This window comes from Pangasianodon hypophthalmus, chromosome 21 (assembly GCF_027358585.1).
Source record: "Pangasianodon hypophthalmus isolate fPanHyp1 chromosome 21, fPanHyp1.pri, whole genome shotgun sequence".
NCBI lineage: Eukaryota > Metazoa > Chordata > Actinopteri > Siluriformes > Pangasiidae > Pangasianodon > Pangasianodon hypophthalmus.
The window spans coordinates 11,684,564-11,698,269 of NC_069730.1; the positions used below are offsets into that span (position 1 = coordinate 11,684,564).

At 39.5% G+C, this 13,706-nt stretch overlaps 1 protein-coding gene across 1 annotated transcript; it reads left to right on the forward strand.

Annotated features, from left to right (window-relative positions):
- Positions 1 to 1,796: 1,796 nt before the first annotated feature.
- itm2cb (integral membrane protein 2Cb) lies at positions 1,797 to 7,546 on the forward strand. The gene is made up of 6 exons (XM_026925545.3): positions 1,797 to 1,997; positions 3,785 to 3,925; positions 4,212 to 4,400; positions 4,818 to 4,928; positions 5,378 to 5,528; positions 6,632 to 7,546. The coding sequence occupies exons 1-6, from the start codon at positions 1,905 to 1,907 to the stop codon at positions 6,721 to 6,723; spliced, it is 777 nt and encodes a 258-aa protein (XP_026781346.1). The 5' UTR covers positions 1,797 to 1,904; the 3' UTR covers positions 6,724 to 7,546.
- Positions 7,547 to 13,706: the final 6,160 nt, after the last annotated feature.

A 13,706-nucleotide genomic window follows, 5' to 3' on the forward strand; every position in this document is an offset into this window, starting at 1 on the left:
ATTTCTATAGCACTTTTAGCAATAGACATTGTCATAAAGCAGCTTTATGAGATGATATGAGTAAGAAACCTTGAAAGGAGCCAGACTCAAATGGGAACTTATCCTCTTCTGGGTGACCCTGGATAGTGGGATTATAAATCATTATTCTTCCCCAGGTGTATACTGTATAGTTTAATAGTACTGAGTGTGTTAAAAGGAAGTGTGTGAAAGGAGTATAAGCATCAGGGTGTTTTATGGTTACAGTAGACATTTTTGGGTACGAGTCTACAGTATCCAGGTGAAGTTATCCATTGAAAAATGGGTGAGTCTTGGGCATAAACTGTTTTTGGTGCGTGTAATATTTAGAGTATCTATGTGGGATCATTCCCAGCAGCAGAGAGTGATTCACAATTACAGAAAGCTCCAAGCACCATGCAGAGCATCAGGATGGGTTCAGTGGGCCGAGGGTGGCAATATCAGGCACTGGCATCTCATCAGTAACGTGTGTATCCCAACAGAGAACATTTTAACATTTTAAAAACGCATACATATGTATTGTTGTCCTGCAAGAGAACACACTGAACTGTTTTAGGTCAGATCTCAGTCACAGGATGTTCTCAGTTGACGTCAGAACCTATTAAGGCCTGTCCTTTTCTCACTGTACATGCTCTCATTGGGAAACATTATTTGAAAACGATATTACGCTGATGGCACTCAGCTCTTTTTCCCTTTAAATCCCAATGATCTATGCTCACTACAGTGTCTTAGTGCATGAACTGGAGATGTTAAGACTTGCATGGCTAACAATCTTCTTCAGTTAAATGAAAACAAATCAGATCTCATTGTCTTTGGCCTCACCAAAACTAATAATGAATTAAATATTTTATTAAATAACTTAGGAGTACTGGCACAAAGCTTTAGACCTCAGATTTGATCAGGAAATCAGCTCTGTGCTAAAGAGCAGCATTTAGATAGATAGATAGATAGATGAAATAAAATAAAGATGGAGAGATAACATAAATATAGAAGGATATAAATATCAACATAAATGATCAGATCTGTTCAATTAAGATAGTTATCAACTTGATTTCTAAAATTAAGTCCTTTTTTTTTCAGGACTTGGAAAAAGTTATTCATGCTTTTTTTTTTTTTTTTTTTTTTTAATCTCATTAAGATTGGTGTAATTCATTGTATTTTTGAATCGTCCTTGAAAAGAAGAAAAGAGAACATTAGAAATGAGACTACATCAGCTTGGTTTTACAGGATCCATTACAGGATCCATGTTAAGGTTTTAATGTTTGTTGTTAAAGCTGGTAACAGTCTAGCTTCCTGTCCGTCTCTGAGTTACTGTGCTGTTACTCTGTGTCTTGGACCTGGAGGCGGTGGGGGACTGTAGGGGCCGCGCCGAGGCTGGGGAACAGCCGCACTGTGGACATCAGGAGCGCGCTCTTATTTTTATCATGCTTTTTAAATCACCTTTTAAAAGTAAATCATACTTTTATGAATTGGCATTTTAATCTCTTATCAGTGTTTTATATTGTGTTGTTTATTTGTTTCCTCTTTTGATTTTTTTTAGAAATAAAATGTATTTACTTATTACTTATTTCTTATATATAAAGACAAGCGAAACTATTTTTAACAATTTTTACTCAACTCCGTAGTAGTCTACTTTTCAACACTTCTTGAACTGACTTCTTCACTCTCTTCCTCTAAACTGATATTTATAGGCGTTGTTATTTATAGGCGGCGTGCGCTGATTGGACGACTCTTACTTTGAAGCAGACCGGAAGTCGGGAATTCCCTTTAAGAGCGCGCGCAGTTCAGCGGCTCGCATCAAGCGCATCGCAGCCTTGTGGTGCATCAGCTGCTCTCCTCAGCTCTCTCTCACACACACAGACCTGCGAGAAGCAGAAAAGAGGGAGAAAATGGTGAAGATCTCCTTCCAGCCCGTATCGGTGCAGAAGCCTGAAAAGCAGAGAGATGGAGGGAAAGAGGAAATTATCATGTCTTACTCCCAGGTGAGTTTATTCTCTTTAAAAATAAAGTCAGTTATATATTCTTTTTAAATGACATTATTAGTAAATATATTCTTAAATTGTAGGAAAACGGAGAACTGACTTTAAAAAAGTGTTTTTAAAATCGTTTTTCGTTTAAATGCAGTTTAAGAATACATTTTTAATAAATAATGGGGAATATGAATGATGTTTCATGTGGGCTACATTTAAACCCCACATCAGCTGCAATAATGATTAGAGCTTAATGACGTAATAAGCACTATAATGAGAGAATGACACAGATGGTGATGTTTACAGATCAGAGCACTGCTTACATTTGCAGTAAAGGTGCACTTTACTGATCAAGTGTGGAAACTGAAATCCAGAACACAGTGTTATTCTGCATTTCTGTAGCTTGGAGAGAATAAGCCAGATTCCTCAGAGCACTGCTGAGATGCTGAGACTGCCATTACATCATTGTCAGTATGTACAGAGAGGTTAAAGCTTAAACAGGGTTATGTGCTTTAAAAAAACAAACAAACAAACAAACAAAAACCTTACTAGTAGCCTGTATTAATGTAGGGTGTTATTCTGACATGCAGTTTAGTATGTGGATCTGGATTTAAGATTTAACATAGGCGAATTTAATGCACACATGTGTGACTAGTATAGTGAATATCTATCTATCTATCTATCTATCTATCTATCTATCTATCTATCTGTCTATTCATTCATTCATTCATTCGGGTCAGATAGCTCGAATTACGATGAGAACGAATGTGCTGCTGTTGAAATTCCCTGGTGAACTGGTAGCATCTGGTCTCATAGATTAACTAGATGATGATGTCATGTGATGTCATTCAGGAATAGGTTTTTTTTCTGACACTGGCAGACGGTTTTTGTTTGTAAGATAGACAGCACCTTATAGCTGAATAAATGCACTCAAGTGAAACAGACAACATACATTCAGCATCCATCCAGGTTAAAATTGTCTCCCTTTATTTAATGTCTTTTGTTCACAATCCTCCTCAGGATGCCAGGATACTGAAGTCAAAGCCTGGATGCCAATGAATAGAGAACAAATATTATTTATAACTGATTTTTATAATTGGTCACAGCTAGAGAGCATGAATGAATTCACCACTTCATTTAGAAAATTATAAGTTTAGAGTTAAATAAAATTAAGTGAATGAACATCCCACTCATGGCCATGCAGAATGTCCTTCAGAAACCATCGTCAATGACCTCTGTCTCCTGCACTGAAATGTCTATACAGATATAAACTATGAAGTACAGTATGTGGCTAAAAAAACACAGCTGCGTCACACATTTGCTCTGTCAGCAGGTCTGGTGGACTTGCTATACCATTGCCATGGTGAGTACAGTCAGCGTGGGCTGAAGCCAGAATGGCGTCCTTGGCAGGCTTGCCTGAGAGACTGGAGGCGTTTACACCTCCTGACTCCTTGAGATGTGGTGTGACTAATTCCTTGGCATTCACAAAGAGAAATTACAGAGAGAGACAGAGAATATGTGCTACTAGTGCTTATCTGATTTGTTGCTAGAGAGGCGTCATCATGGTCTAACGATGGTCTCGTGATCGCAGAGTCATAAGCATGAGCCATGATGTACATGAAGTTATGAATGGCTTCAAATGATCAATCATCTGAATTTTGCATGAGATCAGTTTGCCTAAATGTGTCCCTGAGGGGGTATAGGACATCTGAGGTGTCCCTGTTCGGTCAGATTTCGCTTGATAAAAATATTCTTGCTCAGCAAGCAAAATAGCCCAATCGATTCTTCTTTTTTTCCAGCCGGATGAGTTGGTCCTCCCTCTCAGGCCTAAGAAGTCTTCAGTAAGTGGCCTCTGCTGTCTGATCCCCGGCCTGGTGATCTTCATATCCGGTCTGATCATGGTGTCAGTCTATGTGTATCGCTACTACTTCACCCCTCAGGTGAGACCTGAACAAAGACAGTGTCGTGTTTAATATTAAACAGTGCTCTAAAACCATTAAGTGAAATGTAACTGATAAGTAGTAGGATTGTCTGAGAAAGCTTTCTTTGTGCACAGCGCACAAAGACAAGCAAAATCTAGGCTACATTCTGTGTCTGATGAGTAATATGCCCTGTCAGTCATCCTCCTTAATTTTTACTCCCTTTCATTATTCATTAGCTATGTCTTCCATCTCGTCCTTTGTGTGTTCTTTTTTAAGACATGCTCCAAATTTGCTCTTCACACAGATCCCTGAGGACAGCCTGTTCCACTGTCGGGTGATGTATGAAGACTCTCTGTACGCACCGTTGCTAGGGAGACAGGAGCTGCAAGAGAATGTCGGCATCTACTTGGAAGAAAACTACGAGCAGATCAATGTTCCTGTGCCCAACTTCGGAGGAAGCGATCCAGCTGACATCATCCACGATTTCCACCGGGTATGGAGGGAATCTCCTAGCCTTTTGCTCTCTACCTCTTTTACATATATATATATATATATATATATATATATATATATATATATATATATATATATATATATATATATATATATATATATATATATATTTACATTATATAGCGTGTAATGCCATAGAAATTTGTTACTTGTTCTGACCCCGAAATCATCAGGAGCACAATAGTGAAATTTTTTTATGGTACAAAAAATTTAGCGAAAGCGATCTCCCATTAAAGAACATGTTTGATCCCAAGAAACACTTGCTTGAGAGAATTTGAGAGAACACTCTGAACTCTGAATAATATAGGCATTGATATGTCTAGAACTAAAGGACTCTATTAGTTACTTTCATTTAGTTGTTGCTAATTTGTTGTTTTTTTCCCCCTCACCTACACAGGGCCTCACAGCATATCACGACATTGCGTTGGATAAGTGCTATGTTGCTGAGCTCAACAGCACCATTGTCATGCCTCCCAGGAACCTGTGGGAATTACTTATTAATGTCAAGGTAATTGATTTTTTTTTTTCCCCAGATAAAATGTTCTTACCTTGAATCTGTCTCTCTCTGACTGAGTCACAACTTCTGTCAAGTTTTGTATCATATTCCATATATGGCCTTTTTATTCAGGCATTTTATGATAAGTGAGGCTGAGGGAAAGTATGCTGTTTTGTGCTTTAAGAAAAAAAAGGTAAAGAATCTGGGAGAAAAAAAGGAAAAAATGCACAAGGCTTAATTTCTGTATGTAATGAGATCTAGTACAAAATAGAAAGAAAGAAAATCGAGGTCAAATTCTAGGTCTAACAATGTAGGTCAGTCTTTTAGGCCATTATAGATGTACATTTATTTTACAAATATATGAACCTCAATGAGTGTGTTATGAGTAAAGCAGAAATTGATGAAATCCCAGCAGTTCATCCTTTTGTGTAGTGATTAATTGCTGTGTATGTGTTGTGCAGAGGGGGATGTACCTGCCACAGACCTACATGGCTCAGGAAGAGATGATGGTGACAGGCCGGGTGAAGAACATGCGTCAGCTCGGCCCCTTTATCCACCGCCTGTGTTACGGCAAAGAGACTTTCCGGCTGAAACGCCGCAACTCTCGCAGACGTGAGTACAGCTACTTGTCCTGCCTTTCTTGAACAACTTTTTCTGGTTTGTCTGTTGCACTTTTGTTATTTTTCTTCCCCTTGCCCTTCTTCTTCATTTTTATTTGTCACCATTCAGTGACCATTATTCAGCTGTTATCTAGTTGCATACTTTAATGGGAATTCAACACCTCCAGAATTTCAATAAAAGTTTAAAAAATATTAACAAAAGAAAACTGTTACTTAATAGCTAATATTTTGCAGTATGTGGCAGATGCCCACTTAGCACTATTGAACTCACGGAATGGTCCTTGAGCGAGGAAAAACTGGCCCCTGGGGGCTGGCCCACACGACAACGCTTCCTGACGATTTTTTTATTTCTGAGCTGTGACCAACATGACATCCATGAGAGAAACTCCAGAAGATTATTCATTGTACCTTTAAACCTTGTCATTTTGTAAGCCTGCAAAACCTTGTACGTCACAAATAGTCTGCCTCCGCTGTAGTGGCAGTGGAGGAAACCTGGACCTGATATTAGTGTAGGCTGGTGCTACGTAGTTCTCGCGTGCGTGTGTAGGATGCACTAATACTGTGATCCACTGCATGATTAATCCATGTGTGGATGATTCACCAGCCGAGAGCACGCCAACCAGCTCCAAGTAGGGTACTGCACGGGTGGAGGAAGTGATGCAACGGTGAAGTGTAGGAGTTTGGCTTATAGGGGATTCTCCTTCTTTTCACAGATTATGTCGCTGTGACAGAATGACGCGTTTGGCTAGACAGCATTTGTACTGAATGTGTAGGCCTGAAATACTTTGTCTAAAAATGAGCCATGAGTGTTGAATAACGCTGGAAGTTGAAATGGGTTTTTGCCAATTAGGTCTTAATACTAATACAATATTCCCTAAAATTTTTACAGTATATTTTGCTGTGGATTCAGATTTGTCAGCTCATGGTTCACTGTCACCATCATTAGCATTTCTCATCTGCCTTTGTGTATACATACACATTTTGTCTGTTCTACCTTTATTATTTTTTTAATCCACACATAAGCACAAAACCTTGTTTAATGTAATTAATATTCTCTGCAGGCCTTTAACTTCTGACTTTGTGCATCCTGTCTAGGCATCGACAAGCGAGAGACCAGGAAGTGTCACAGCATCCGTCACTTTGAGAACACATTTGTGATGGAGACACTGATCTGTGACCGGGCCTAAAACTTCAGCCTTGGAATCTTCCCAACTCGACTGAGCAGATCCTAAAACCTGTTCCTCTGCGTTTAGCTTTTATTGCACTTTATAGCACATCTACTCTGTACATACTGTGTAAGGCATCATGTTTTTTTTTTATTTTATTTTTTTTATTATTTTCCAAATTTAGTTAGTTTGTGATCAATCATAACTGTTTTTTTTCAGGATCCTAATGTCCCAGGTTGAATAATAACTGCCTTAGTGTTAAGTTTGGTGGCTATTCTTGTTGTCTTGGTTAAACATGTTGATCTGTATATATTGGTATTTACATAAATGTATAATTTTTTTTCATTGAATATGGAGGGGGGATCTAAATGTCAGACTGGTCTGAGAAATGTCAGCACGTTGAAATGATTTATCTGACAGTATTGACATCTTTTTAGTGTGAGACTGTGGCATGCACTATGCACTGACTTCATTTCCTTTGGTTGTTTGTCTGTTTGTTGGTCTATAGAATGGATAACCTGTTCTCTACTGTTTCCCTGTGTTAAATAAGAAATCCAGATTTCGAAAATTGTCTTAATGCCAAAAAGTATACCTCATGTTTTAGAAATGTATGAGTTAATTACTTGTTATTTAATTAAGACATTCTTTTCATTTTTTCCCAAAGTAACTTAAGCAATAGAGTTTTCTTATCTTGGATTTCATATTTTAACACTGGACATTTTCGTAATGAGTTAATAAACTTATGTTTTTGTCCCTTTGTGACATATTTGTGAATAAAGTTTATAGAAAAATTGACATGACTCCCACATATGAATTAAATAGATGTCTGCCTAGCTCTCTTTTGGCTTTTCACTATAAATGTGTTTTATTTATAAAAGTACTGTTATACATTATCATTATATATTGGATTTCTGTCTGACTTTTTTTTTTTAACATCTCCATTTCATTAATGCATTAGGGTAAAGTGATGAAGGCTATTATCTCTCCAGATGTACTGTCAATGCCTAAATCCATTTCACTTTGCATGAGGTTTTCTTCATACACATTTGAATCAGTAAAGGCCTTTTTTTTTCTATGACACAGAAAAATTGCACTGTTCAAGGCCATCAATGAGGTAATTACTATATCTATATCAAGATTCTGAAAAATGCCCCATTACCTCCTTCCTCAATGTAAAATATTGCTTGTACTATAACAACTACCCAATAAACTATTGAAAATAAATGGGGCCATTGTTTCTCAGACAAATTAGGATTATGCATGCGTGATTGTATGTCCTTACATTTGACATATAGTGATAATTACATAATTAATTATCACATAAGCAATGAACAAATGATGTCAATCCAACAAACTTACTATTAGACCCACTTGTTCTATTATTCCAGGGGCAGTGATAAGCACCTGGATATCTTCTTGTGAGCCTGCTGCGCATGCCGAGACCTTCAAACACAAAAAGACGTGTAACGCAGTATTTGCAATAAATACTGTTGTTATACAGCCATCTTACCCTGGAAGATAGTCTCCGAATGCTTGCTGGGTTTCTGTTGGTTCCAAAGGAACCCACATCTAAGGGACCCTCAAGGTTATCCAGGGCTCATAGAAGTACTGTTACCTATGCAATTAGCATTCTATTTTACCTCTCCTAACTGCCAGGAGTGGTGAGAATCACATGCTTAACATATGTCACAATTTCATGAGGAAACATGAAATGTGCTCAAAGATGACTACTCCACTAAAACCTCTGGGAGGGACAATATTAACCTTGTAGAATCTAGAGAAACTAGCAACAGCAAAGATGTAATGGCTGTAATGGCAACCCTCTCAATAAGGCCCATGATAAGGAGACATGAGTAGAGTGGCATGTCCCAGGACAGCATTCAGAGCTAGCAGAAAAGATGTTTTCAGATATTTCATGTCAGCATCCTGCATAGTCTCAAAGCAAAGTCCTTAGTGCGAGGTTCCATGTTGGACTAAAGGGTCAGCAGCAGGAAATCAAGTAATGCACCAGAAGGGTGTATGTGATGGAGGGAAGAGAGACCCCGATGATCTTCTCAGCAGGGTCTTGCAATCCGAAACAGTGCAATTTCCAAACCAGGCAGTGATGCAGCTGCTCAGGATGCTCTAAATAGTCCCTCTGTAGAATGTGGCGAGGATGGGAGGGTAGATGGGCTTTTCTCCACCTTTGCAGAACGTAGATATACTGCTGGACTTCCTTGGCTATGGAGCTGGTGTTGAGGGACCAGATGAGGTTCTCTGCTAGGTGAACACTAAAGAATTTGGTGCTCTTGACGATCTCCACTGAGGAGCCGTCAATGATCAGTGGAGAGTGGTTGCTCCGTCCTCTCCTGAAGTCAGTTTTTGCATAGCTCAGCTTGTTAGGAAGCTGGGGTCAGAGCACAGGGCACACCATGATATGGCGCCCCTGGAGCATATAGGGTTAAGGGCCTTGCCAACAGTGGCAGTTTGGCTGTGATGGGGCTTGAACCCCAGCTTTAACAAACTCTTCATTCTCCTGCTGTTTGTCAAAAGGTACCGAAGCATTCGGGCCCTCACGGCCAGCCTGTGTAACAGTTTCTTCCCCCAAGCCATCAGACTCCTCAATACCCAGAGACTGGACTGACTCCAACCCAGACACACGTACAAGCACACACACGCGCGCACACTCAACTGAACACCATTCCACAACCAATTTTTGTACATTTCTTTCTAAATTGCTGCTATAACACTGTAAGCAAAATACTGAACCCCCAACCTTCTGATCAGTAACCCAGAGCCTTAACTGTTGAGCCACCACTGCCCTGTTCACTGCCCTGTGGAGCTCACCTTTTGTATTGTAAAAGGATCTCTAAGGTGTGCTAGTGTTTCAGAACGAGAAGGAATCCATTCTTATACAATTTATACTCTTTTTTTTCATTAAATAGCAGGTAACTGGCTTAACAGAATATTTGCTGTTAACTTCTTAAATGTTTTATAATGTGTCTGTAGGCTATTAGGATTTCCCATAGTAATCATAATCCCATATCCCATAATCCCACAGTAATAAGACTGCACACGCACCACTATTAAAGCATCCCTGTGGGTCCATGAATCTGATTATATTAAAAGAGCCTGGACATTCACTCCCTGACTACCAGCATAAATTGGCCTGGGTAAGTTCATGACCTATATTCTCAGGGAATCTACACTGTATCACTGCTTAGAGCTTGGTATGAAGGTTGACTAACTTAATGTATGGTTTTGCTTTAAAACTATTTTCTTAAAATGTTCCTTTCCATTCTGCATTGTAGATCAATTTAACAGGCTGCTTGGAGATAGAGGATATGCCTACAAACAAGAACTTGACTCCAGAGCAACTGCCTATACCTCAGGGTCGAATTAAGGAGGTCATGCAAAACTAGGGTCAGGAAAGAAATAACTTTAGGGATTCTCAGGTCACACTGCAATTGTTTAAGACCCAGCCAAGGCATGTGACACCTCAGTGCTGCACAGTATATCCATGATTAGGAAGGAGAGACTCCCTGAGTTGGTGAATCTTGTCACCATGGAACAATCAGAGGGCAGAGGGCCACTGCTGAACAATTCTCTGTCACTTAATGAATTTAATGTACCATTCAAACACCACACACTGGTGGACACAATCTTTATTTGACCAATTATTTTTTAATTCAGTGCATTTCATTGTCTTTCTACAAAGGAGAAAAGGCTACATTAAGATTATTTGAGAAGTACATCAAAGCACATTTCATCATGGCGATACTATATCATTTTCAATATCTAGTTGTTCAATTTACAGTTTGACTTACTTAATTTGCAGCAGTTTATACTCCATGTGTAATTCTAGGGTTCTTTTGTATAGAACCTTTACATTAAACAAAATTCCTACACATGGGAGATGTTAAAATGCTCAATAATTCAATAATCCCAACTGCATTAGGCAGACTTGGCTTAATTTGTGTCATGACATGGGGTAACAACTCATTAAATTGTGCTAGGCTTTCTTCATCAAGTCCTGTGAGCGTTCACTTTAAATAGGGCAGATCTCACACTGGCTTCCTAAATGTTTTTTGGAAAAGCTGGAGATGGATCACGTAAAGGCTGAATATTTTATGGCAGAAGAACATATGATAACAATGAATTCCTCTAAAGAATTTAAATGTATAATTATGGCTAAAATCAATACTGTGGCTGCTGCCAAAGCATGTGGCAAAAAATAGCTGAGCGTGTAAATGCACAAGTTATAATAGATAACTCATTTTTATTTTAATTTACATGACACTAAAGTAACTGTAATTGCAAATAAAATGAAATTGTCATTAATAATTACAGCTACACCCCCAACTGTGTTAGGTGGTCTTGGCAGCAGATAAAGAAAAACTATGAAAAATATTATACATAGTAGTATAATAGTATTATATTATAGTAGTATAATATTTTTATAGTTTATAAATAGTAGTGGTTGTAGTTGTAGGCTACTTGTTTAAAGTTTGTTTCCCATACTGTCTTCTTTGTCAGATTGTTGTGCCTATGAAAAAGTGTTCTGTTGATATTTCTTACAACTAATAGGAAAAAGAATAACACCTTGAAAAGACAGGTCAGAGGAAAATGGCCAGATTAGTTCGAGCTTCCAGGAAGTATATAGTAACTCAAATCACTCTTTACAACCATGGTGAGCAGAAAAGACCCCGGTTGCTCCAGCATATCAAAGTATTTTCAGACATTGAATACAAGTAAACTAAAATAAAAAGTTATTTTAATAGTTGTGTAAACATTAATGAGCTGTGTTTTTCATCTTTGTTGAATAAGACTGCTATAGCCTGGCAGTACTGCATATGAGGTGACTGTTGATTGGGCACAAGCGAGTTTAGTGTAGTCAATACACTGACACAATACAATATATACATTCATTCCCAACGGTTATTTCTATCTTGACCCTAGTTTTTGTTTGACCCCCTTAAATTGACCCTGAGGTCCAGGCAGTGGCTCTGGATATGGAGTCATCATTAAGACATTCTTGCAGGTGTACCCTCTGTCCCCAAGCAGCAAAGTAAGGTCCCAGGCCAATGTATGATTGTTGTAGCTTGTGCCCCTCTCATTGAGACAAGGAAGGGTTTCTGTTTGTGATATTTGGGGTTTAGTCAGTTTTGAGATTCCCTTAATTCTAACAGACCCTAAGGAGGCTTGTTTCACCACTGTTGTTAACAGTCCAAGCATTCTAACAAGAACTAGAACTGCCCATAGTGGCCCACCTAAATTGACTGCCAAGCATGATACTGTTTGCCACACATGGGGGCAACAGGGTGGCCAGCATGCCCAAGGAATCTAGCTTCACAGAAATGAATCATCTGGTCTGCTTTATTACTAGGGATCTTTCCCAATTCACCATAATACTGAGCTCTGTAATGTGTGCAAGTAGGGTGGAAGTGTCCCAGATGGCCTGTTTCCTGGTGGAGGCACATTGGAACACATCATCCAAGTATGGCAGTACCTCCTACAAACAAGCCCACTTGTATGCATTTTGTGAACACCGTAGACAGAGGTCAGAGGGTAGGACATTGAATTGGAATGCTTAAATGCTAAGTCTACAAGATGGGCTCCAGAGCAATGAGGGCATGAAAGGTGCATTGCAAAGATTCACCTATGTGACTGAGTCTGTGGCTGCAGAACATAATTAACATCTGATAGCATCTTTTACATACTATACTATATTGCCAAAGCTATGTGGACACGTGACCATCACACCCATATGTGGGCCTTTCCTAATCTGTTGCCACAAAGTTGGAAGCACATAATTGTCAAGAATGTTTTTGTATCCTGGAATATTACAGTTTCGCATCACAAAACTAAGGAGCCCAAATCTGTTCCAGCATGACAATGCCCCTGTCTACAAAGCGGCATGGTTTGCCAAGGTCGGTGTGGAAGACCTCCAGTGACCTTCACAGATCCCTGACCTCAACCCCACTGAACACCTTTGGGACAAATTGCAACACCGACTGCGCACCAGGCCTTCTTGTCTCACATCAGTGCACAACCTCAATAATGCTCTTGTGGTTGAATGGGCACAAATCCCCACAGCCATTTTGGTCTGTTGTAAATGAGCAATCCCCATTTTTTAAAGCATCCTGTCGGCAGCCCTTGTCTTTCATCCTAGGTGCTGTCCTAGGTGTTCCACTGTCTTTTGATCACTTGGCTTTTGATCAGCTCTGTGATTGATGGATTTATAGATGTGGATTAGAGTGATTGCTCTAATGCAATCAGCAAATTTATTAGCAAATGGCCTATTCGCATCATGGGCAAGGCAGTGTCATAAGACCTCACCTGAACATCAGTGTGCTTGAATTTGGGGCTTGGGTATTGTGAGTATGAACATAACACTTTTGAGGGTGGCTGTCCCAGACTGTTTGGAGCCTGCCAGCAATGCATGCAATCTGATAAAGCCTAAAGTTAGCAATAACTCGGAGCCAAACTCAGTGGCTAACCATAAAGAGTGTTATTCTGGGAAAAAACCCACGCTACTAGGATGGAGTCACAGTCCTTTGAGTCATCAGACAGTGGAGGATGTGAAAGCTGAATCAAATTGCTCAGGTGATAAATGAGGGTCCTGTTTGTAGATACAGGGAGATGGAGGCAGATCCACTCTAGCACATGTATGCATATTAGCAAAATCCAGCTGACTTCACAAGTTCAATGGTGTAGAACACAGTATGATGAAGGAAAACTGCTCAACCACTCTAGTGCGATTTATCCACAGGCCCACTAGTCAGGGTACTGTGGAACTGATCTAAAGTGCTGGGGGAGACCCATTCAGTGCAGATGGAGTGCAAAATGGTGAGGGAAACTACACAACCATGTGTGCACCACGCAGCCACAGGCCTGAGGTTGGTCAGATGGCAGAACTGAGAGTGCCAAGGGAAACCACACTTGATGATGGACTGAGAGGTGAGTGACACTGAGTGAAAGAACAGTTTGTAGATAACTTGTAGATAACCATCACCATGCTGAAC

Bases quoted from the DNA above. Each gene is read 5' to 3' on its own strand.
- itm2cb (XM_026925545.3), top strand. From the start codon at position 1,905: ATGGTGAAGATCTCCTTCCAGCCCGTATCGGTGCAGAAGCCTGAAAAG. The intron at 1,998-3,784 runs GTGAGTTTATTC...CTTTTTTTCCAG, and splicing joins TTATCATGTCTTACTCCCAG to CCGGATGAGTTGGTCCTCCC. The intron at 5,529-6,631 runs GTGAGTACAGCT...CATCCTGTCTAG, and splicing joins ACGCCGCAACTCTCGCAGAC to GCATCGACAAGCGAGAGACC.